A 26,844-nucleotide genomic window follows, 5' to 3' on the forward strand; every position below is an offset into this window, starting at 1 on the left:
GCACTTATTTATCATGATATAACATAATGGATGTGGGCATGATGTCCTAGCAAGACAATTACAATTATTTTACAAGGTGTGCTCTTTTTTGATTTAATTGTAGAAAGCGCAAAATGAGCCAGAAAAGGATGAATAGCAGGACTATAGATTCCTTCTTCAGTACTAGCGCAAAAAAGTCAACAGGAGCACAGCCTGTACTAGAAAGCACTTCAACTATAGAAACTGACACTAGCCTCCCTTCGTGTTCTGGTACACAGTCACACGTAGAGCCAATACCTTGTCAAACGGATTCTGTGTTGCCACAGTCTGTTGATACCCCACCTCAAACAGGCAGTATCCTAATGAATGACATTGGCACACATCTTGGGAAAACAATTGATGACTTCACCAAATGCTTGTTACTGGAAAATCCATGGCAACCTCCTCCTGGATATGAGCTTCCTTTCTCTGTTCAGAACACGACTTCCAAAAATGGAGAAACTAGGACAATCAAACGATACTTGTCAAAACAACATATTGACAGTTTTGCTTGGCTAGTATATTCAGCTGTTAAGAAGGGTTTGTTCTGCAAGTACTGTGCGTTGTTTGCACAACATCGTTAAGGTGGTCATAACAAAGGCATGGCACTTGGAAAATTGGTAACTGAGCCCCTTACGAAAAGCTTAAGGGTAAGGAAGGAGATTTGGAAGTCCATGCAAGACTAGTTTATCACCAAGAGAGTGTAACCGAAGGAAAAGCATTTTTTAAAACCTACCATTCCCCTGACAATGAAATTGTCAATCAAATAAATTAATATCGTCTTCGGAAGGTGAAGGAGAACCAAGAGCGAATTCGTCCTATCATTGAGTCCATTATATTCTTGGGTAGACAAAATATACCTCTACGTGGCCACCGAGATGATGGTGCATTAATGGATGACTCCACTCCAGACGTGAATGAAGGGAACTTTTGGGAATTGCTGAGATACCGCGTTGCATCTGGAGACAAAATGTTAGAGAAGCACCTCCTTACTGCATCTTCACGTGCTACGTACATTTCAAAATCCACACAAAATGATTTATTCAAGTGTTGTGGTGATGAAATCTGCAATATAATTGTTGGTAGAATTAAAGAGGCTTGCTATTTTAGTGTAATATTTGATGAAACTACAGATATTTCACATAAAGAACAGCTTTCACTTAACTTTAGATATGTCTACAATGGATCTATTCGTGAAGATTTTATAAAATTCATAGATGCCTATGAATTTGCAACTCGGAGTGAGTCCGGATTGGATAGTTCAGATTCAGAACTAAGGCTTACAGGACAGGTTTTAGGCCAGATGGTAATCCAACTTATCAAAGACCTCTCCCTGGATATCACTCATTGTGTTGGCATTGGAACAGACAGTTGCAGTGTTATGTCTTCAGAGGTGGCTGGCACTGTTTCAGAAATTATTAAAGCAGCACCCAACAGTTGCAGATGTCCTTGCTACAACCATTCTCTGAAAATTCCATTTCAAAGTCCTCACAAGTTTCAGCAGTTCCCAATGCAGTAGCAGTGGTCAAACCAACCATTTCATTTTTCAACCAGTCAGCAAAGCGAAATTTTGTTTTAAAGCAGGAGGAGTTAGGCTCTCAACTGACCAGTCTTTGTGAAACTAGATGGGTAGAGCGCCATGATTCTCTTATAAGATTTCGAGATGGACTAGGTAAAGTGGTGAGTGCACTATCAGCAATATCTCAATGGAAATGCTCAAGCTCTAGTTCATCAGCCTCTACTCTCATCCATTCTTTGTGCCGTGCAGAATTAATCTTTTCCTTGATATCACGTATCAATGTTCTGAAAGTAACACTACCTCTGAGTCGTTTTCTTCAATCTCTAACACTTGATTTGACAAGCGCATCTGAATGTCACAATGACAACCCTGGAGAATATGCGATGTAACGCTGATCAGGCTTTTTCCACTTTGCATATGGAGGCTACAGAATTGGCCTCAGAACTTGGAGTGAAACTAAAATAGCCACGTCTTGTAGAAAGACAAGTGCACAGATCAAATTACAATGCAGGATCAACTGAAGAATTCTACAGGAAATCTTTGTATATTCCTTTGCTGGATAACATTATTAACGATTGCAGTATTTCCAGATTCAAATATTGATGCCACCCGTACTTGTAAAAAACAAAATTGAAACCATGGATCCTGTTGCTGTCCACTCTTTATCAAACCGTTTCCACCCTCTTCTTGCTGATGTTGGCCTTAGGATAGTGGAGACATTACTTTAGGGAGAAATTTGTCTCTGGCTCACAAAGTGAAAAAGGGAGTTATCCCAAAACAATGAAATTCCACAAACAGTCCTTGAAGTTTTAGATGTGTGCGACAAGGACCTCTTTCCAACCATCAGAAGTTTACTTCTGATCTTAGAAACTCTACCTGTTAGCGTGGCCTCTGCAGAGAGATCATTCTCAACCCTCCGTCGTGTAAAAACATGGCTTCGGTCACGAATGTCAGAGGAAAGATTAAATGGATTGAGTTTGCTTTACATTCATAGAGATGTTCCTGTGAATACTGACCGAATAATTGAGCTATTTGCAAAGCAAGGAAAACGCAGAATTGAGCTAATTATGTAAATTATTCATGTTATTTAATGTACAAATGTGATGTGTCTGTTGCTTTTAGTGTTTGGAAAGTGACACTGTTATCAGTATATTTCTACCTTTTTACACATAATTGGGCATTGTGTGTTACTGTTTTGTCTGGGAATATTCTGCTCTATAATCAGAATACAAACTCCTGATGAAAATGTCTCCAAAACTGTTAAATAAAGTTACATGTGGTTAAATATCACCTATTTGTTTGTAATTTTTAAAATCCGTAATTTGGAAATCAGGTTAGAGCTGTACGATAGGTTAAATAAAAAAGTGTTCTGTAAGCAACACATTATTTTCTGTCCGCCCCCACAAAACAATCTGGAAGTGCCCCTCCCGAGACCAGGCTCTGGATCCGCCATTGGGTGGCAGGGTGCTATCCAAGTATGCTACCACCTGCTGGTTCAAGTCCTGTTCCAGGTCTAGCTGCTGCTGCTTGATGTGAGTAGTTGCTTCACTAGGTGTGTGAAGAAAGCTGCTCATCAAGTTGCTGCTGATAGAGCTGGAACTGCTCCTACCCCCGCCACAGCAGCCATGGCAGAGGAACGTGAGCGCGGAGGGCCCCTCCCGATCAGACCTGCGAGAGGATGGACGATGGTGCAGATAGGCAGCGGCCAACTGACTACATAGGATGTCTCTATAGTAGTTCAGTTTGTCCTCCCTCTCAGTGGGTGTAAAAAAGGCCCCCATTTTGGACCAGTATCAAGGGTCCAACAAGGTGCAAAGCCAGAAGTCACCCTCTACCGAATGGTGACAATTTGGCTGGCACTACGCAAGCAAGTGAGCATGCATCGGGCCATTTGTGCAAATAACTCGGAGGGACTCCCTGCCTCCATCTCCACTGCATACTGACACGGTGTGTCTGGGTCCTCTGCCTAGTTTTCTTCATCGCCCTGTGTAGTGTCCCACAATGTGCCACCGTTACAGGCACTGGCGTCACGAATCTTAAAGGGACCTTGCCCCCGGCACATTAAACGCCTGCAACATCCAGGGCACCTCCTCTACCATCAGGCCTGGTCCCTATACACCGAGAGTGCCCCAGAGGTCCCCTCTGCTGTACGCCTGCCCACGGTCTTCCAAGAAACTGTGAGTAACCCAGAGCAACCCTTGTTTGCCTATTAACTGTGACCTCACTATCGCAATACCCTGCAGGGCTGTGTACTGCACCTGTAGCTCCTCTGGCTGCTCCTGCTCCTCCTCTCCTGTCACCTGTGTAGAAAAACCACCCATTTCGCTACACATTGCTTGTGCGCCAATGTCCTCCTCCAGTTCAGCGCCCACAGGGCTGATGAGGCCATGAGATCTAGGTACTAAGTCTCCAGTCCCCTGACCAGCCAGATTTACCATAATCTGTTGCAGGACATTACATTGTTAATCCCGTAGTCCTGGCAATTTACAAATAACGTGGCATCCTCAAAGGACCTGAGCAAACGGTAGGCATCATGCATGAGCTGCCACTAGCTGACATTGAAGTTACACAGGGGAGTACTCCTGTCTGCTTGGATCATCATGAAATCGTTGATGGCCTTTCTCTATTCGTATAGTCGGTCCAACATAAGGAGGGTGGAATTCCAATGGGTAGAATATCAGCCTATGTTGGGGGATGCTGTTCTACCGATGCAGCTCCAGGAGGGTGTGCTTTGCAGTGTACGAGTGGCTGAAGTGCATGCAAAGTTTCCAGGTCATTTTAAGGATGTCTTGCAGATGGGTGGAAGACTTCAGGAACTGCTTGACAACTAGATTAAACACGTGTGCCATGCACAGCGCATGGCTCAGCGCTCCTTGACGCAGCACCGACACAATGTTCGTCCCGTTGTCGGTCACCATGGTTCCGATTTTCAGTTGTCCCGGAGAAAGCCAGGATTCGATTTCTTGATGAAGCATATGGAGCAGTTCCTCCCCTGTGTGACTCCGTTCACCCAGGCAAACGAGGTGACAGGCTAAAGACATGGTGGAGGATGAGGAGGCAGAGGCCGACATTGTTGCAGGACCAATGGCGTGAGAATGTGGAGGCAGACTGCACCGCTGAACGGCAATTTTTTTTTTTTTGCTACTAATACACGACAAAAATGACTTTAGAACATAAAACTAGTCATGGACAAACATCGGCCGGGACGATTTGTTTGCGATCAAATGTTCGCGGCAGGTCCCAATAACTTTAATTGCAGGCGAACCTAGAAAACCTTAAGGTCATATTTGCAGTGAGCAAACACTTACTAGAAGTACACAAATAGTCCCACAACATGGACAGTGATATACCAGAGGGGGATCATTGGCAAAAATTCCCATAAAAAATATGTATTTTAATCGGGGGGCCATTTTTTATGCGTCTTAAAGGGAAACATTAAAAAATGTGCCCTGCTGGAGCCTAGAAATTTTTATTTCCTATCGGTTTGATGTATACAAATGTGCAGCACTCCACGTTTTTGTGGATTTTGTGCATACGTTAACGTAATATTTTTTTCTACAATGGAACTGTATGGTGAACGGACGCCACTGTACGGCATCAGTCTGAGGCAAAAATAGGAATCCACCCCTAGTGTCAGAATAAGCACCAGTACACAGCGAGAGGGGAGGCTGCCATGTACTGACAGAGCGCTACCTGGTCCTGGTGGTCAGGGATGAGGACTGTGTTTCCCAAGGATCATTTTCTACTGGGAAATACAAGGCACAGTATAATACACTATTATCTATATAATATAAAGATATTAGCTCTACCCCCGAATAATAATGCAATTAGGTGGTGGTCATTTATTATATAGAAATACGTCTGTTAGGCCGCATGCACACGTCTATGTTAGGCCGCAATTTGCGGAACGGCATGGACAGCCTTTACATACTATTCTTGTCCGCAAAGTGCGTACAAGAATAGAACATGTTATTTTTTTGGGGGGGGGGGGGCCATGGAACTGAGCAACGGATGCGGACAGCACACGGAGTGCTGTCCACATCTTTTGCGGCCCCATTGAAGTGAATGGGTCCGCATTCGAGCTGCCAAAACAGCAGCTCGGATGCGGACCAGAACAGCGGCCGTGTGCATGAGGCCTTAGGCTTATTTCTAACACAGATTGTGGCGCAAAGGTCCTTAGCACCGCAATCTGAAAATTTTTCCGGCTCATGACACCTCTAAAAAAGAATGGCAGGGAAAGGGATACAGTTATGGTCATCCAGTTATTGGATACCACCGCCATACATTGACCGGATAACACCTCTGTACAGTGACCGGATAACACCTCCATACTCTGACCAGAAAAAAAGGTGTAAGAGGGCACAGTACAAAGAATGACTCGGGGAACTGCACAGGGTGTGGTAAGAGGGCACAATGCAGTGTATTAGGGGGCACAGTACAGGGTTGGGGGCACAGTCACATGACCCTGTGACATTAGAAGGTCCTTATGGTTAATGCGGTTCATACTCCACCATAATGAGAGGCAAAGGAGTGAGACAAGGGTGTTATTATGTGGCTAGAGATAAAAAATTTAACTGTCGGCCAGTACAGGCCCCAAATATTAGCCAATAGGCATTCACCTGACAGCAAAGCAGTTTGGATTCTGTGGCTGGAGGTACATTAGGCGGTCACAGGATAAAAATATATTTAATCAAAATTAGACCGCTCACCACTCTTTAGTAAAAGGGGAAGGGGTCGTTCCCAATCCCAAATTCAGATACATCCCAGCAGGCGTATTTGTTTCTTTTTTCAAAGTATGCTTTATTTCATCATATAATCCACATCAAAGGACGCGTTTTGGCCCGTCCAGCCTTCCATTAATGACTGATAGCATGTAGCATTTATAGGTCTAGTCCAATGACATCATCAATCAATTCAAACAGGAAATTACATAATTGTAGTAACAAAAGATACAGTAAATACTATAATACCCTTTCAAATACTACAACAGTAATAGATCTTCCACTCACGATCGCGTTGTCTTAGTCTGAAAGAAAACATATAAAAAAACGTTTTAAAAACACATCACTTCATAATCCCTATTGAGACCCTTAGGGTGTAAGGTATCAAGGGTGTGTATCCAAAACGCTTCCCTTTTGAGTAGTAATCTCTTCAAATCCCCTTCTCTCCTTGGTAGATGTACCTGATATTTCAGCTGTGCTATAGAATGATTATGATTATCAAAATGGAACGATATAGGAAATACAAGATTTTTCTTTCTTATAGTCGATTTGTGTTTATGAATGCGATCCTTCACTTTCTGCATTGTCTCTCCTACATACAGCATGCCGCACGGGCACTTTATTTAACAAATAACGTTAGTGGTATCACTGGTATAATAACATGTAATCCTTTAGGATTTTCCAGTTCGAGGATGTTGAAAATACTGGCCCTTCTGCATGTTACTACATTGCATGCAGTGGAGACAAGGGAACGTACCTCCCTTCTGGTGGGTGAGTGTGCTCTGTAATGCAACCTTCTCTACCATACCAATATCAGAGTGTACGAGTTGATCCCCCAAGCTGGGATTACGTCTATTGCATATAAGTGGTGGGTTCTTAAACTCCACTATAGTGGGATACTATAAGATCCTCACCTGTCTCGCACTCTGGTGTGACCAAAAAGGGTCCTTGTGGAGCTGTGGGACAGGTTATGCATGTCTACATTGATACACCAGCTCCAACCCCTTTGCGAACCGATGCGGGAATGCGTTCACATGTGCACCGGAGGGGAAGACCACATGGCTTTCGGGGACAGCTTAGCCGGCTAGTGACAGTACGCTGCGACCGAGCTTGTCTCCGGTGCCTATTGCGGATTTCATTCAGGTGTTCATGTCGATGAGCTTGCGCATTCTCGCAGAGCCTGTCGTGCATCTGCATTTACATTAGAAAATGGGTTCGCAAGGTCGCACGTGCGCACTTTTTATGCGCTTCGCCGACCAGCAAAGGGAATAGCACCTGGCCGCAAGTTCAAAGCAGATTAGGGGGCTTTCATTGGTCTAATTGACCAATGACCGACCAAAGCCTTGTACACAGGTGTAGGGTAGGATCATTACCTATGGGGAGTGGACACTTGGTTCCCTGGGATTTGTTAGCAGGCACATAAAAGGTGGCCTCCCAGGTAGGTCAGTGACCACTGTTATCCCCCCTTATCCAGGTGCAGGTCAGTACTGCTAGCTACTGACTGAAGTTTGCTGGGACTCAGTCCGTTCCAGTAGGACCCGGGACTTTCCGTGACGCATTCGTTTACCTGGCAAGTTGCACAGAGACTTATGCACGGATCGGGACTACTCCTGTCTTTCCTTTGTTTTTTGTTTGCCTGATACTTGTCCAGTGAAGTTTACTTGGACTTTGTTTATTTTGTTAATAAACCCCTTCTCCTCACTGGTCTGTTGGTGCCTTGCATTACAGAACAGTAGGCCCAACAAACAATTGGCATGGAAAGAATCCAGCAGCAGCTAACTGAGTTAACTGGAGCAGTTAATCTGTTAACCCAACGACGCCCGAATGTGCCGTCAGTCGCTGCAACTCAAATCCAGGAGCAACTGCCTAATGTGATGGGGAGGTTCAGCAGCTGTTCCAAGGAGCTTCCACGTTACCCATCACGATCGCAAGACACTAAGTGGAGCCAAAGATTCCTCTGCCTGACTCCTTCACAGGAGATAGACAGGAATTCCTAATCTTCAGGGACTCCTGTCTTTTATATTTCCAGTTGCGGACGATAGCTTCCGGCAATATCAGACAGAGGATTGGAATCATAATGTCCTTGCTGCGTGGAGATCCCCAACGTTGGGTGTTTAATTTGCCCCAGGACCACGCCGCCTATTTGTCAGTCGAAGCTTTCTTTGAGGCCATGGCCATTATCTACGATGACCCAGATCGTACCCATACTGCTGAGAACCATCTCAAGCATATTCAGCAAGGTCACCACCCTGCCGAAGAATACGCTGCAGAATTTAGGCAATGGGCGGCTTTGGGCGACGGGCGACACAGCCCTCCGCCATCGTTTCCGGCTGGGACTTTCTGATGCAGTCCGGGCTCTTCTAGCCTTACCCACTCCCGTCTCATTGGAGATGGCCGTCTCCCAGGCAATCGATGCCGACAGACAGATCCGGGAGAGGCGAGTAGAATGGCCGACTCGCTTTACACCTTCACGGCCACATCCAGGGGCCACCAGGCCGGCAGAAGAGCCAATCTTACACAAGCGGAACGAGCTCGTTACCAAAAGAAAGGTCTGTACCTTTGTTTTGTGGAAAAGGTCTGTGTTTTGTGGAAAAGCAGGACATCTTGTTAAAACCTGTCCCCTCCTGTCGGCGGGAAACAAATGTACCTAGGGGGCAATGAGGAGAACCTCCTAGGTGCTATTATCCCTCCTCCGACACGAGTGATGGTACCCATTTCACTACAGTGGCAAGACAAAGTCTATGTGTTTTCTTCCCTGATTGATTTTGGAGCAGCAGGGAATTTTATGGACTCAGTCTTGGTGCATCGACTTGGCATCCCGCTTATCCAACCAAAGACCTCCCTGTCAGTGACCGCTATTGATGGCTCTCCTCTCCAGGATGGTCGTGTGGATGAGGCCCGGGATGCAGGTAACAGTAGGGGGTGATCATCGGGAGACCTTCGGTCCTGGACATGCCATCCACTCCTGTGATTTTGGGTCTCCCTTGGTTGAGACTACATAACCTGATAGTGGACTGGCGCTCAGGTTACATTTGCCGGTGGAGTACTGAATGCCTCACTCAGTGCATATGTCCTGAGCTGCCACTAGCCTCCACGGAAGTATTAAGTACATTACCCCAGCATAACCATCACTTCCAGGATGTGTTCAGTCCACAGGGGGCTGATGTGTTACCTCCCCATAGGTCATATGATTGGCCCATAGATCTGTTGCCAGGTACCATGCCACCCCAGGGACATCTATATAATCTCACTGGGCCTGAGATTCAGGCCCGGCATGATTATATTAAAGAGAATCTCGAGAAGGGTTTCATTCGTCCATCCACTTCCCCCGCTGAAGCCAGGTTCTTCTTCGTGGAGAAGAAGGATGGAGGCTTGAGACCCTGCATCGACTTTCACACCCTCAATAGGATCACGGTGAAGAACCGGTACCCTCTGCCTCTGATTGCCGATTAGTTTGTTTTCTCAGCTGGCAGGGGCCCGGATTGTCACCAAACTCGATTTGAGGGGTGCATATAACTTGGTACGTGTCAGAGAAGGTGATGAATGGAAGACCACATTCAACACCAGGGACGGGCATTACGAGTATCTCGTTATGCCTTTTGGTCTCTGTAATGCTCCTGTGGTCTTCCAGGAGCTCATCAATGATGTCCTCAGGGATTTCTTAGGTAGATTTGTTGTATATTTAGACGGCATATTAATCTACTCATCGGATCTGGTGTCTTATCGGAGACACGTGTGTCAGGTTTTCTAGAAACTGAGGGAGAACCGCCTCTTTGCCAAACTTGAGAAGTGTCTGTTTGAAGTAACAAATTGCCTTTTCTGGGGTACATTATCTCAGAAAGGGGACTGGCTATGGATCCATCCAACTTTCTGCTGTCTTGGATTGGCCTCGGCCTAAAGATCTGAAGGGACTGCAGCATTTCTTAGGCTTTGCCAACTTCTACCATAAGTTTATTAAGAATTTCTCTGCGATAGTGGACGAGAGAGGCAGACAGAGCCTTTGAAACTCTAAAGCAGGCCTTTTGCGCTACGCCAATCCTTACTCATTCCCGACCTTTTGTCCTCGAGGTCAACGCCTCCAAGGTTGGTGTTGGGGCAGTTCTTTCACAGTATTCTGGAGTCCCTGAGAAGTTACATCCCTGTGCCTTCTTCTCTCGGAAGCTCTCTCCAGCCGAGTGTAATTATGACATCGGCAATAGAGAGCTTCTGGGAGTAAATTTGGCTTTTCAAGAGTGGAGACATTGGCTAGAGGGTGCGGAACATCCCATAAAGGATTACACTGACCACAAAAATTTAGAGTACCTAGAGACTGCCAAGATACTCAACTCCCGACAAGCTCGGTGGGCATTGTTTTTCACCCGCTTCCATTTTTGCCTCACGTATAAGCCAGGTTCTAAAAATGTGAAGGCAGATGCTCTGTCCCACTGCTTCCCTGAGGCTGCTTCGATCCTGAACTCTGAGCCAGAGACTATTCTTCCCAGTAAATGTTTTCTGGTCACCCTACGGACCACAGAGTTAATGGAGGACCTGTGCTCTCTTCTGGAGCCTTCACAGGCAGAGAGTCTACCCAACAAGCCAGAGGGGCAATGGTTTGTACCAGTTAACCTTCGGTTAAAGGTTATCCAACAGCTTCACGACTCCAAGTCTGCAGGGCATCTGGGTGTTAAGAAAAACACTTGCCCTTGTTAAACGTCACGTTTGGTGGGCCAGTATGTCCGTGGATGTTAAGGCCTACATCCAGGCATGTAGTGTGTGTGCTCGATATAAACCGTCTCGGTCCGCCCCTTCTGTTTCTTTGCTCCCACTGCCTATTCCTCAGGTTCCATGGACTCGCATCTCTATCGACTTCATCACAGATTTGCCAAGGTCCTCTGGAAGTACGGTAATCTGGGTAGTGGTGGACCATTTTAGTAAAATGGCCCATTTTATCCCACTTCCCGGATTGCCCTTGGCAAGAGAATTGGCAGATCTGTTTTTGAATCATGTCTTTCGATTACATGGAGTGCCGGATGATATTGTTTCAGATAAAAGGTGTTCAATTCATCTCTTGGTTCTTCCTGTTTTCACCCAGAGACCAACAGTCAGACGGAAAGGACTAACCAGACCCTGGAGCAATATCTCCGGTTCTTCGTGTCAGACTGACAGGAGGAATGGGCCGTGCATCTACCCTTCGTGGAGGTGGCTTATAACAACTCTGAGCATGCTTCCATTAAGATGTCACCATTCAGGTGCGTGGGGGGCAGGGATCTAAGGCTCTCTTCTCTGGCCAGGCCCTCCATTGATTCACCGGTGGTGGATTAATGGTTCGCGGATAGATGTCCCATTTGGTCGTCTGTTCTGCGGAATCGTTTCACTATTACAAATGTCGTCGCTAAAATGTAACTTTTTTTTACCGCACTGCAGCAATCAGTAGAGAAATTGACTGGTTATATTAGGGAGAGGAAACATAATCTGTTTTTACACGACACCCGTGATTTTAAGTAGGGTACCGCCTTCATCTTCACAGGTAGAAAAAGTCATATTAACACAGAAGCAAGACGGATATTTCATGTTCAGAAGGTGAAATAGATGCTGAGAACATATCAGCTATATCTGTGAATATTAAAAGCAACAGTGGCAGGGGACGAGGTTGGCGAATAGGAATCATGGCAGAGACAGGACTGACAGGAGTGACAGGGTTTTTTTTTAGGCATGGGCACAGAATACCCCCTAAGAAACAGGAAAAATGTATAACTCTATTCAGGCACACAGAGGACAGGCAAATAATTAATCTATTCAATCGAGTCTTGTCAGTGACCGAGATGGAGCTGTTACGTAAGGGGTTGTGTTTTGTCCCATTGTGTAAATATAACTCATTTACTTGGGTAAAAAACATCAACCTCTTTATCAGAAAACTCAAATGGAGGAAATTCTTCCTCACCCATGACCGGGTCGACAGATCATGTTATGCCAAACTTCGCTGTAATCCTACTGATGTCCTTAAAATCAATTTGGCAGAAGTGCTGGGTGAGGCGAAAAGACAAGGCCTGGTTAGCATGGATCAATATACCTGCCTTCTACCCGACAACCCCATTACCCCTGTGTTTTACGCTCTGCTGAAAATATATAAAGGGGTAAACCCCCTCAAAGGCAGGCCTATAGTGTCGGGGGTTGGGAGCCTCACGTAAAAAGTTAGCAACTACGTTGATGTGATTCTGCGCCCTTTCCTGTTGAGACTGTCTTCATACGTAAGGGACTCAATGGATGGGTTGAGCCGTTTGAATGATGTAACATGCGACAGTGGCACACTCCTTGTCAGTTTGGATGTGGAAGCCCTCTACAGCTTCATCCCACATGAGAGATGATGTGAGGCAGTAAGGGCATTCCTGGCAGAAAGATGAGCCCTTCTAGCTTCACACAATGAGTTTGTCATCACGTTGCTGACTTTATCCTGAAGAATAACATATTCCTAATTGATAGACAGGTCTTTCACCAGCTCAGGGGCGTGGCGTTGGGCAGCCCCTGTGCCCCGACATTTGCTAACCTGTACCTGGGCTGGTGGGAGAGAGAGGTTGTCTTTGGAGAGAGCATCGGTTGATGGGCCTCATCCGTCACGTTGTGGCTGAGGTTCATCAATGACATGTTTATTCTCTGGGATAATACCGCCTAAGCATTCAAAGATTTTGTTTCTGTCCTTAACCAGAATGACCTAGGCTTATACTTCACCAGTGAGATTAATGACACTAAATTGACATTCCTTTGACTTGTTAATCAAGATTGGTCCGGACAGGATGATCATCACCAATATATACAGAAAACCTACAGCCACAAATACTCAAATAGGAGAGTAGTCACCCACTCCTGTTGAAGCATGGCATTCCGAAGGAAAATTATTTGCTGGCAAGGCGGAATTGCTCTGAGTGGGCTGATTTTAAGATTGGGCGAATGACCTGAGGACTAGATTTAGTCGGAGGGGCCTCTTCTGGCCTGTGCCCCGCGCTATACGGCTCAGGTGGCGCGATCAGCCTATCAGAGGAACAGGGAAGGGAGAAGCCTCTCCCTCCCCTGCCCCGCCGCAGCACTTCCATCTGTATTGCTGTCCTGAGGACGGCGATACAGATGACTATGGAGATGAGCGCTTCCACGATGGAAGCGCTCATCTCCCTATGCCCTGCCACCACCAACCACGTCGCCAGTGGCCAGCGGGGCTCAAGAGGCAGCTGCCTTGGGCCCCCCAGGAGCAGCTGCCCCTTTTGCCCCGTGTTAAAGATGGCCATGGATGTAAAGTGACAAAAAAATGGCCCCCTAAATCATGTGTCAATAACAATAGCACCCCCACATCATGTGCCAGTAATAAGACCCCCCCATCATGTGCCAGTAACAAGAACCCCACATCATGTGCCAGTAACAAGAGCCCCCCCATCATGTGCCAGTAACAAGAGCCCCCCATCATGTGAAAGTAACAAGAGCCCCTCCAATCATGTGCCAGTAAAAGTATTGTACATAATAAAAAAAAACTGTTATACTTACCTCCATGTCAGCGATGCGATGCAGGCCTCTTCCGGCCTGTGTCCCGCGCTGTACGGCTCATGCGGCGCGATGACGTGCAACGGCTTCTGAAACGCTGCCGGCCTTGTGCCGGCAGCCTATCAGAGGAACAGGGAAGGGACACGCCTCTCCCTCCTCTGCCCCCCGCAGCACAGCCATCTGTATCGCCTTCCTGAGGACGGCAATACAAATGACTATGGAGATGAGTGCTTCCACAATTAAAGCACTCATCTCCCTGTGCCCTGCTGCCGCTGCCCCCCACTTTTCACTAGGGCCGCACCGCCAGCTCAGGGGGCAATTGCCCTGGATCCGCCAGTGGTGCGGGTGCTATGCGTTCACTTGCTCGTGTGAAAGGGGCCTTAGTGTCTCCATAGTCTGAGAGCCATAGTTTTTTTATTTTTTGGGCATCTTAGGTAGCTGCTCATTTTTTGTGGGATGAGTAGATGGTTAGATTGGTATGATTTTGGGGGCATACGCATTTTTGATCGCTTGGTGTTCCACTTTTAGTGATGTAAGGTGACAAATTTGTAATGTAAGTGATGTAAGTTTTGACACAATTTATATGTTCACCTGAGGGGTTAGGTCATGTGATATTTTTATAGAGCCGGTTGATACGGATTGAGAGATACCTAATATGTCTACTTTTCCTTTTATTCCTATTTTTATTTTATTTTTTATTTACTTCATTTTGGGAAAAGGACGTTTTTTATTTTATTTGAAACTTTGCAATTTTTGTAAAACTTCATTTATTTATTTTTTACTTCTTTTTTCTTTTGTCCCACTCTGGGACATCAACTTTTGGGGTCTGATCCCCTTTACAATGCTTTACAATACTTCTGTATTATAAAGCATTAGCTGTAAGTGTATTACCGAATGTAATACGTTTACAGCTTCCTGCCTGTGAGATCCAGGGGGCTGGATCTCACAGGCTGTCACAGAAGGCAGCCACGATGCCTGCTTTCCCTGCCATCAGGTCCCCGTCACAGCAGCGCGGGGACCTGATGTCTGCTCCAATCCCTGCACGTGCAGTGCTGACCACTGCACATCAAGAGTTAATAGGCCGGCATCAGTGTTTTCACCAATGTCGGTGCATAAAGCAGTGCTCCGGCTATCAGTGACTGCTGGACCCTGACGGTGATCAGGCGGGCGCAGCTCCTGCACCCACCCGATCAGCGCGCCGTAATAGTATGGTGCTGGTCGGCAAGTCACATCCCACAGCGCCGTACTATTATGGCGCTGGTCGGGAAGGGGTTAATTTTTATAAATAGCCTTTAGAAAATATGTTGAAAAGCTGTGCAATGCAAAATACCCCAAAAGACAAGGCAACACTGGCTTCTGGACTTAAAAAAAATGTGTATTGGGATTAGTGCTCTGTAAACTTCTCTTCAGTGCTGCTAGAGTTAATCCTTCCCTCTTGCGCCATGTCCAGCTGCTTACTAAGGTGCTGATCAGACGTTCTATTTAGCTAGGCTGGTTGTTTCACCTTCTTGCCTGAGCTTTGCCTGATTCTAGTGTTTGCTAGCCCTAGTGAAAGTATGCTTGTTCTGTCTGTCAACCCATGCACAATCCCTGCCTGTTTCATGTCTGATTCTTCGCTGGTTGCCCGAACCTCAGATTGCTTTCTCATACATCCTAGTATTCAGCATGCCCCAACCTTGGCTTGTCTCCTGACTGTGTATTTTGCCTGATTTCTTTGTGCCTTTCACCAGTGTCTCTGGTCCCCATAGGTCAGCTGCCAACTACAACTGGACTACTCTAGGAGGTAGCAGCCTGGTTGTTTCCCTGCAGCAATGTTCCCTGTATAGGAGTTAAAGGTTGAATATCTGGGGACCGCTAAGACAACACACTTAGGTTTAGACAAAGACGAACAGGTTAGTTGGTACAGTGGGTCCATACTCGCTGTCTGTTACCGGAATCTTGCTATGTTTTTTTTAGCATAAATAAAGACAGTGGTAGTGCTGAATCTTATACATGAGGCATCTATCATCTGTGTTCAGCATTGTACACAGGAAGCTGTTTTGTAATCTTTACCACAATGCACTCATGGAGTGGGTGGAGTGAGATTTCATGAAATTTGCCAAGAGGAATCATTCAACGCTTTAAGAGGAGTATAATTTTCTAGCATCCTCGGCTGACTGTTTTTACAAGCATTATTCTTGCCAAGTGAAGAACTATTGTCCGTCTTCATCCAAAACTAGGATCAAGCAACAATTAGTAAGTGTTTTTCTATTGTCTTCTTCATTTTATTATGGTAATTTCCATCCATTCTGTACTTCTTAGGTTTTAGAATTAATTGAGTTTAGGGAAATAATCATTATAAAAAAAAAAAACATTACATTCTCCCAAAAATGTCTCAATACCTCACATATCCAGAAACAATGAAAGATACAGTATTTTCATACAAACTGAGCATTTTGGGCATTTAATTTTTCCTACCCTTGGATATACCTGCCCAACAGTATAACTATAATAGAACTGTATATTTATTTATATTCAAGGTATACTATGCACAATGAATCCTTCTAAGGGGTATTTTCCTCCAATTTTTGGATTTTACTGCTTCCCTTATGATTGTAAATCTTGATAACGTGCTATGTTCAATATTCTCTAAAGTCAAAATATAGAGTTGTAGATCCTATCGCTATTTTATATACAGATATTCGGGTTTATTACCATCCAGTATTTTTAAGATAGTATATAAATTACACATTTTATAACTAAATCGTCGAATTCCAAGTCAAGAACATTTTTTTTTTCTTATATGTAATTTTATTAAAATAAAGAGATAGAAGAGCTCATTTGAGCTTCGTGCCATATTAGCTCTGGCTGACTGTGCTCAGCTCTCTCCGAGCAAGTGGTGTACCAGCAATTTTACCTGAGCTGCTGCTAACAGCGTTCCGAGATATAATTTACAACAGCCACATGGGAATCTGTATACTGCAGACACTCATTGGCTTTTATGGGAGCTGCGTAGTTCAGGTTCCAACTCCTAGTGCCGAAGCTGCAAGGAAGCTGATCGGTGGGGGAGTGGTTGAGAGGTTGGAGTATGACATTTATGTTGACATAAAGAAAACTAGTAAATCTTCCCATGTTGATCATACATGTAATTAATTTCATTCTTGCTTCAGCAAATATTAAGTTTGTCCATGTCGCAAGAATGTCACTGCACAAGATTGGATAGCGTACTGAATATCTTTATGGAGATCAACTTGTCTGGCGTGTAATTAGCCTATTTGTTTAGTATGAGCCAATTCTTGTATAAACTAAAGATTAGTGCATTTCTTATAATCTAGGAAGTGAACAAAGATATACCTGGAGGGACACGTAATGTTATATATCGTCAAGCCACGGACTGCCAGACAACCTTGGGCTTTCAGGTCTTACTAACTATTTTAGAGATATTCCAAATGCTTTAGCTGCATTTAGACTATCCCAGGAGCAGCCGATTGTCAAGTAGGAAGCGTTCCTTCCCAACATTTGACTGCTCGTTAAGTGGAGGTGAAATGCTGCATTTATGTTGCATCTCCTCCCCATAAATAATTATTGTTTCTGGACAGCAGATCGCTGTTTACACAGCAAGATCTGCGGCCCAGTAGACATGGCCTTGCGGTTTGCCCAGCGGTCGTTTCGCAGAGAACTTTGCTCGTTCGCTGATCGCCAAATGGACAAACATATTCGGGCCTGCCATATTCTTTTACATTGTGAAGAACTTTGACCCATGACACATTCATCAGGTGGTATAGGAAAGACAATTGAGACGTTTCAGCACATGGACATATCCCCTACCTTATAAATAAACCTGATCTGGCCGACATTTTACATTCAGTGTTTTGCCAGTGTAGGGAGAGGTTGCTGTGTGGAGCAGGGACAAGCTGTTAGGGACACCAAACGCTAGCTAATAGGGCCACAAAAGTCCTTTTAAGGACTGGTATAGGTGTGCTATCGATATGTGTGACATACAGAGGGGTGTAATATACTTATAATATATTTTCTAACATAGAAAGTATATTATAGTGCAGTTGTATTGTGCAGCAGTTGTGTGCGGTTCTGCTACGATACTGCAGCCACACAGAGTGCCAAATGCTATAAGAACAAATAATTTCTACTGGTGTGATTTACTAGTTGCCCCCAAAAAAATCTGATTGAGGCAGGGGTGTTATATACCAATAATATACTTTCTATATAGTGCATTTAGGTAGTGTAGCAGTTGTGTGCGGTTTTGCTGCATTACCACATCTACACACAGTGACAAACGCTATTGGAACAAATAATTTTTATTGGTGTGATTTACCAGTTGCCCCCCCTCCCCCCCCCAAAAAAAAAAAAAAGATTGAAGCAGGGGTTTTATATACCAATAATATACTTTCTATATAGTGCATTTAGGTAGTGCAGCATTTGTCTGCGGTTTTGCTGCGTTACCGCATCTACACAGAGTGACAAACGCTATTGAAACAAATAATTTCTACATAAAGTGATTGAGGCAGGGGTGTGATATACCTTCTTCCACAAATACTGCTCTTCTATAGCAGTGTTTCCCAACCAGTGTGCCTCCAGCTGTTGCAAAACTACAACTCCCAGCATGCCCGGACAGCCTTTGGCTGTCCGGGCATGCTGGGAGTTGTAGTTTTGCAACAGCTGGAGGCACACTGGTTGGGAAACACTGTTCTATAGGGACTTTGTCACAGGGTCATTTTGAAAATGACAGGCAGAGGAAGAGGCAAGCCATTCCGCAGGGGTGGTAGGGGTCGGGCAGGTGCTCCAGGCCGGAGCTAAGTGGGAAGTTGCAGAAGGCGCGTGCAATTACGTCAAAGGACGCACCAGACTTGGTTGAGTGGCTCACTCAGCCTTCCGCTTCTGCACCCTCCTCATCCTCTCTATCTGCACCCTCTTCACTCTCTGCTGTGTGCACCCCCAAAGACACCACCAGTCCATCACCACCACCTTATCCCCTCCGCTCGATTCAGGTGGGAAGAATTATTTTCCCATCCATTGCAAGACCTTACCAATGCCCACCCATTCTTGGCATCGGATCAGGAAGAGGAGGTATCAACGGTCGCCACCCAGCAGTCTGACGACAGTATCCAGATCAGCCCAAGGAGGGTGGTCCCCGCTGTTGCTGCCTACTCCGAGATCTTTAATGTCAGTGGTGGTGAAGGTGATGAATCCGATGATGATGTGTCGATGGACGTCACGTAGGTGCCCACAAGAGAATAAGAGGAGGGGAGTTCAGAGGGAGAGACGGAGCAGCAGATAGGGAGGAGAAGGAGGAGAAGCAGGCAGAACTTACAGTGCACAGGAGGCAAAAAACATCTGGTGCTCCCTGTACGCTGGTACGTGGTTTCTGTACGCCGGTACGTGGTTTCGCAGTGTGGGCTTTTTTTTTTTACGTGTCCGCTGCTGACAATAGTCTTGCCATCTGCAGCCTGTGCTGTCAACGCATAAGTCGTGGTGAGCCCAACACTCACCTAGGGATGACCGAGCCCAGTGGGGGCAACACCGTAAGAACCCACAAAGCCACACGCCCAGCGCTCCACGTCCTGCCTCTTCTCCTTCTCCCCTCTCCTCCCAGTTGTTCTCCACTTCACCTTCCACCGTGCCGTCATTGCGTTCATCTGCAAAAGGCAGGCTTCCTTTCCCCAAATGTTAGAGTGAAAAAAGATGATGACGCCGGATAACCCTCTTTCCCAGAGGCTGACCGCTGGTTTGTCAGAACTGCTAGCCCACCAACTACTAGCATATAAACTAGTGGACTTGGAGGCCTTTAGAAAATTTGTGGCCATTGGCACACCACAATAGAAGGTCCCTGGAAGGAAATACTTCTCCCAGAAGGGCATCCCAGAGCTATATGGCCACGTTTAGCGGCAAGTGAATGTATCTCTGGCACACAGTGTCGGTGCCAAGATACATCTGACCACAGACACGTTGTCTAGCAAACACGGGCAGGGAAGGTACATAACTTTTACTGTGAACCTTCTGACGACCGTCAAGCATGCAACCCGTGGCACCCATGTAGATTTGGTGTTACCGCCACGGATTGCATGCAGGCCTGCCTCTTCTTCTCCTCATCCTACTCCATCCTCCGTCTCCTCCTAGGCTGACTCCTCCTTTTCCGCTGCGCCATCCAAGCTCCCAAGAACCTATTTGACATGCAAGGTGAGACGTTGCCATACTGTGCTGCGTCTGGTTGTGCCTGGAAGCCAAGAGCCACACAGGTCCTGCATTCCTTGCAGCTTTGCGGTCACAGGCTGATCAGTTGCTTACCCCTCTCAATTTGACAGTTGGTAAAGTGGTGTGCGACAACGTAGCCAATCTGCTGAGCGCACTGAAACAGGGCAAAATTACACACGTGCCGTGCATGGCACACGTCCTGAACTTTGTGGTGCAGCAATTCGTTGCCAAATACCCCGGGGTCCAGGACGTCTTACGGCAGGCCAGGAAAATCTGGCAATTTTAGAAGATCTTATACGGCCATGGCTCGCCTTGCTGACATTCAGCGGAGACACAACCTGCCCTTCAGACATCTGATTTGTGACTGCCCGACGCAATGGAACTCCACCTTGTACTGTATATGCGTGATAGGCTGCTCCAGCAGAAACGTTTAGTTAACAACTACCTGTACGAAGTCTGCGGCAGGACAGGTTCTGGGGAGCTTGGTTTCTTTTCACCACGCCAGTGGCTGCTTATGCGTGATGCATGCAGACTTCTGCGGCCATTTGATGAGATCACCAAACTGGTCAGTCGCAGCCAGGGTGCCAACAGTGACATCGTACCTTACACCTTCTTTCTGGAGCGTGCATTGCGTTGTGTCATTGATCAAGCCGTCGAAGAGCAGGAAGATATGGAAGTCGAAATGCTTGATGAATTCCCAGGGGGGCTACTCCATCTGAGACAAGTCAACAGGAGTCTAAAGAGGAGTCAGAAGAAGATGGTGCCGGGGCGGAGGAGGAGCAAGAAGAGCATGCTTTAAACTTTTCTGGAATCCATGGTGTTGTCCATGGCTGGGGGGCGGAGAACGAGGATGACATTATCCTGGATGATGAGCAGGAGCCAGGCCACTCCACAGCTTTCAGTTTAGTGCAAATGGGGGCCTTCATGCTCCAGTGGTTGAGGAGGGACCCCTGTATAATAAGCATATAGGGCAAGGACCAGTACTGGGTGGCAATGTACTTAGACCCCCGGTACAAACACAAAATGGCGGAAATGTTACCACCATCACAGAGGGCTGTCAGAATCCAGACTTCCAGGCCTTTCTTCTAGAAATGCTGCATTCTGCTTTTGTGGGTGCTGGCAGAGGAATTTCCACTCACAGAGATACAGTTGCAGGTACCAATCTAACAGAGCATGCAAGAAGAGGGCGGTTTGAAGATGTGTTGGTCACTTTGGATATGAGATCATTCTTGCAGCCAACCCATCAACAGCCGTCCTCTGGATCCAGCCTCAGGGAATGCCTAGACCGATAGGTGTCCGACTACATTAGGTTAATGGCCGATGTGGATGCTCTGAGAAGCGATGAACCCCTGGACTACTGGGTGTGCAGGCTTCACCTGTGGCCAGATCTGGCACAATTTGCCATGGAACTATTGGCTTGCCCCTAGTCCAGTGTCCTGTCCGAAAGGACATTCAGCGCAGCACCACCTGCGTGACCAAAAAGCGCACTCGCCTAGCTCACGACAGTATGGACTGCCTCACATTTCTAAAAATGAATGAGGCATGGATCTCGGCGGAATTCAACACGTGTGACGAGTTGACCACGTTTGATTGAATTTCCTCATGACAGCCCACAAATATCTACCAGCACCCAGAACAAATCCAGGTCCCTGTCTTAGATACAGCGGCATAAAAGGCCTTTTATGTCCGTTGAATGCCTAATGTTTGGGGCCTGTACTGGCCGACATTTACATTTTTATCCTGTGACCGCCTAATGTACCTCCAGCCACAGAATCCAAAGTTGCGGAACGTGCATGGACGCCATCAGTGTTTTGCGGATCCGCGATTTGCAGACCACAAAACACACCACGGTCGTGTGCATGCGGCCTAACAGACGTATTTCTATATAATAAATGACCACCTAATTGTATTATTATTCGGGGGTAGGGCTAATATCTTTATATTATATAGAGTCTAGTGTATTATACTGTGACCTGTATTTCCCAGTAGAAAATGATCCTTGGGAAACAGTCCTCATCCCTGACCACCAGGACCAGGCAGCACTCTGTCAGTACATGGAGGCCTCCCCCTTCTCCGCCACGCTGCTCCACTGTGTACTGGTGCTTATTCTGACACTAGGGCTGGATTCACATCCTATTTTTGCCATCCATTTAATGCATACCAAAAATATATGCGTTAACAGATGCCTCAGACGGATGCTGTACAGTGGCATCCATTCACCATACAGTTCTATGGAATTACGTTAACGTATGCATTTTTTTATGGACTCTGCAGGATACAAAAACGTGGAGTGCTGCACATTTGTATACATCAAACCGATAGGAAATAATATTTTTCTAGGCTCCAGCAGGGCACATTTTTGAGAGTTTCTCTTTAAGATGTATAAAAATGGTCCCCGATTAAAATACAGCACCTTCAGCACTCCAGCTGCTGTGAAACTACAACTCCTAGCATGCAAACTTACTCAGCTGTTTTTGTAACTCCGATATATAAGAGAAAGGAGGGTTCTGGGAGTTGTAGTTTCCCAATAGCTGAAGTGCCGGAGGTTGCTGATCCCTGATCTAGAGTCATATTTAAAATGCAGTCCAATCTGTAGAAAGAGAGCAGGAGAACTTTGATATATATTTGTATAGGGAAAGACTCATCAAAAGTTATAATTTATTCATTTATATGCCTGCTCTTTCTTAGCCTAAGAGTCCAGTGGATGGTCCTACAGCTATATGTGTATGGACTGTCATGCAGGGAATGCTGTCAGTAAGTAGCATCACCCACTGGACTTCTAAACCCAGAAAAAGCAGGGATTTAAATAAATTAATTACACAATATACTGAAACTTTTATATCAAACCTGTATAACAGTCCACTCATTTCCTCCTGCTGTTTAACATGTCGCCTCCAGTTTCGACTACATTTTCAATGTGGCAGTACCACTTTAAGTATAAGAGTTTTTTTTTTTTGTACATTAGTTTTTATTAGGGAGAACTCAGAAATACAGTCATATCACTACAACAAGGAATAGTTAGATCACTAATCTCTGTCCCTAACAAATATCTTGCTAGTGACTCAATAGCTAAATTAAAGAGGTATAGCAGCTCAGGACCCTTTAATTGGATGAGATTGACCTGTGCCTTGGCCATGTGACTGATGAATGTGGAGTCACTTACCTAGGAAGAGGCCAGCATGAGTGGGACCCCACTGATCTGATATTGATGACTTATCTGAGGATAAGCCATCAATATTTTTCTCCCAGAAACCCTTTTACAGATATTATTATCATAACTAGTCTATACGACAATACTTGATAGTGATATAGGATGATATAAAATGGGTAATGGTAAGTTGTTGTTTTTTGTGAGTAACTTTGATGAACCCTAGATTGCCTGTTTTAAGATAGGTCTAGACACAAATCATATCAACACAACAGTTAGATCTTGTATTAAATCCAGCTTTATGATCCTGTAAATTTCATGCGGATACCTAGGAACACACCAAGGATGATTTTGTTTTTTGCTGATACCACTTCCAATCTATACATTGGAGAACTGAGTATGCCCAAGTGCTCTTGAGTTTGAAGTACTTCACGTTGGTCTAAAAACTCTCTCACTTTGCTTAGACTCTTCATAGGCGTGGACGGTGTATAAAATATTAAAATAATCCATCATCATTAGATTACATTTGGTTGAATTGGTATTCTCATCACAGACAAGTTGCCACCTGTGGATTTGTCATAAACGTCTGCCACATCCAGACTGTGCTAGGAGGCAGAGGTAGCCTTCAGAGCTTGCGGTGCCCAAGACATGAAAGGAAAGTTGTGTCCAAGAATATGAGGGAATGATTACAGTGCTAGAAGAAAGGTTTTCATGGGCAGAGTGGAGGTTATATGTGGTAGATACTGTATGTGGTTTTATGGTTTAGGATAGATTAGAGAAGTGGCGTCTGTCAGTAGACCAAAAAGATGGAGATGGCAGAAGGTAATGAGATCGTGACAAGGTTTAAATGTCAGGGCTGTGTTACCCTTCAGACAGTGACATATTGTTTTCATCTTTTACGAATACTACTGTTTTTATGCATAATATTCTTGCACCATATTACTTCATAAGTATGTATATTATGTCATAAGATTAAATATGTGGCTTTATTCATTTTCTGGTCTATACTTTTAATTTTAGAACTAAGCGTGAACATGAAGGTTGCTGTGATTGGAGCAGGAGTCAGTGGCTTGACATCCATTAAATGTTGCCTGGAGGAAGGGCTGGCACCCACCTGCTTTGAAAGGAGCGATGATATTGGTGGGCTGTGGAGGTTTTCTGTAAGTAGAAGTGGACTTTTAGTTTTTGTAATTTCACATTCATTTTTGTTTAGTATTATACGCTTCCTGTGTATAATCATACTGCCAATATTCAGTTTTTCAAATAATTGTTTTTCTTTTCAATAACTGCATTTATCATCCTTATGATCCTTAGTTTTCATAGAATTCCATTCCTAAGATTTGCAAAATGTGTTTGAGTGAATAAAAAAAAGCAATATATGGACAATATAAGATTAGCATTTATCAGCAATTGATCACACCTATCTTTTTTTTTTTTTGGGGGGGGGGGGGGGTGGCAGGGGTGTTAAAGGCGAGACTGCAAAAAATGTGTATTGTTCCAATGTATCTAAAATCTAGGAAAGGAATCGACTTTACAAAAAGTCTTGATTAACACCTTAAGGACCAAGTCTAATTTTGCTAATCTAACGTCACTTTATGTGGTTATATCTTTAAAAAAAATTAAAAAACAATCAGACTGGCTCACAGTATTTTTGCATTTATTACAATTAATAAAATTACAGTTATTAAAATAACAATTATAAAAATAAATTGCCCACTAAATAATATTAGACATATCCTGATTACATGTCAACTCATTAGCATAATTATATAGGTACTTTAAATGCGGAGCTCACGCATATACCTAAATGACAGCTCCGCATTTAAAGTACCTATATAATTATGCTAATGAGTTGACATGTAATCAGGATATGTCTAATATTATTTAGTGGGCAATTTATTTTTATAATTGTTATTTTAATAACTGTAATTTTATTAATTGTAATAAATGCAAAAATACTGTGAGCCAGTCTGATTGTTTTTTAAATTCTTTTGGTTTTCAGTTGGTACCTGAAAGACTGGGCTCCAGTAGGTTGCTGGTGAGCTTCTCTGAATTGCTTATTGTCACTGGTTATATCTTTGGACTAATTTTACTTATCCAAGCAATTCTGAGACTGTTTTCCCATGACACATAATTCATGAGAGTGTTAAATTTGGATCAATATGTTTTATTTTATTCATTTAAAAAATAAATAAAAAATTACTGAACAAATGTCAATACAGTCATTTGTTATTTTCTAAATTGGAATTCCTCTGCTTTTAAGGCAGATACTGATACCCCATAAAATAATTATTAACCTCTTCAAGACTGGGCAATTTACTGTTTTTCCATTTTCTTTTTTTACTCCCAGCCTTCCTGTTCTACTAAACTCTTAAACAAGTAGAGCCCCCTGACAGAGCGGAGAGGGTGTCAGCAGTAAGTTTGTGTTGACATCACTGATTATTTTACCCTTCCTCTGATCCGTCATAACAATAACCCCCAAAAAACGGATCCTGTCTATTGAGCATTCATCTTTACTCGGTCAGCATTTGGTCATGGTCATGGTAATCCATCAGTATTGCTAATGCAAAAAAAAACAGGAGTAGATCCAATGACACGTGAATGGAATATTTGCATGTTCTTCTGTGTTTTGTACCCACTCCTGGTTTTGGCTACCAAATCACAAGCCAATTCTGTTGGGACCAGGCCTTACAGCTGCTACACAGACAGGATCTATTGTGCATCAAATTTTTTTGACAGATCAGAAGAAGGGTCAAATAAATGATGATATCAGCCAGGCCGAAAGGCAAAATAGTGGCCCAGTCATAAAGTGGGGAGGGTGGAGAAGCATGAGAAGTCCACAGAGTGGCCCTATGACATAGTGGTGAGGTGGAAGCAGCATGAGGATGCCACAGAGTGGCACAATGATGACAGTGTGGAGGTGGCAGCAGCATCAGGAGGAGGCCACAGAGTGGCACGATGTCAGTGTGGAGGTGGAGGCAGCATCAGAAGGCCACAGAGTGGCAAGGTGACATAGGGTACAGGTGGCAGCAGCATGAGGAGACCACAGTGTGGCAAGGGGACATAGTGTGGAGGTGGCATCAGGAGACCACAGAGTAACCTGGTGACAGAATGGGGAGGTGGGTGGCAATAACAGTACCCACTGATGATGGTGGGTGTAAGAAGGAGCACTTGGCATCAGATGTGTGGCATCAGGCGGGTGGCAGCATCAGTATAGTATCTGAGGCAGGTAGCCAGAAGAAACAGTACTTTTGTCAAAGTTATGGTGTGGCACTATGGATGAGCTAGTCTGATGCATCAGGCATTGGTGGGTGGAAATCCTGGCTGATTCATCTTGACAAAGGTCAGTCTCTCCACATTTTGGGTGGACAGGTGAGTTCTTCTTGGGGTAACTATGGCCCCCGCCACATTAAACACCTGCTCTGATGCTAAACTACTGGACTGGTAGGATAGCTTTTCAAGGGCAATCTCTGCCAGTTGTGGCACCAAATCCAGTTTGGCTCCCCAATAGTAAATCTTCAATGTGGAATGGCAGGGTGCTGTCCAAGTATGCCACCACCTACTGGTTCAGGTCCTGCTCTATGTCTAGCTGCTGGTGAGTATTTTCTTCACTATGCAGGGGAAAAAAGCTGCTCATCAGCGACTCTAGACTCAGGCCACTGGTACTGTTCCTTTCACACCACCCCTCCCCAGCAGCCATGGCAGTGGAACATGAGCGCAGAGGGCCCCCCGGTCAGACCTGT

General features: G+C 44.9%; 1 protein-coding gene across 2 annotated transcripts in view; it reads left to right on the forward strand.

Annotated features, from left to right (window-relative positions):
* Nucleotides 1-15,846: 15,846 nt before the first annotated feature.
* The window catches only part of LOC122943334 (dimethylaniline monooxygenase [N-oxide-forming] 2-like), a 77,631-nt gene continuing 66,633 nt past the window's right edge, over nt 15,847-26,844 (forward strand). For both annotated transcript variants that reach the window (XM_044300994.1, XM_044300995.1), the window contains exons 1-2: nt 15,847-15,999; nt 24,122-24,261. In XM_044300994.1, the coding sequence (XP_044156929.1) occupies nt 24,136-24,261 (126 nt within the window). In that variant the 5' untranslated portion in view covers nt 15,847-15,999; nt 24,122-24,135. The remainder of the gene's footprint in view (nt 16,000-24,121; nt 24,262-26,844) is intronic.

This window comes from Bufo gargarizans, chromosome 7 (genome assembly GCF_014858855.1).
Source record: "Bufo gargarizans isolate SCDJY-AF-19 chromosome 7, ASM1485885v1, whole genome shotgun sequence".
In the NCBI taxonomy this organism is placed as follows: Eukaryota; Metazoa; Chordata; class Amphibia; order Anura; family Bufonidae; genus Bufo; species Bufo gargarizans.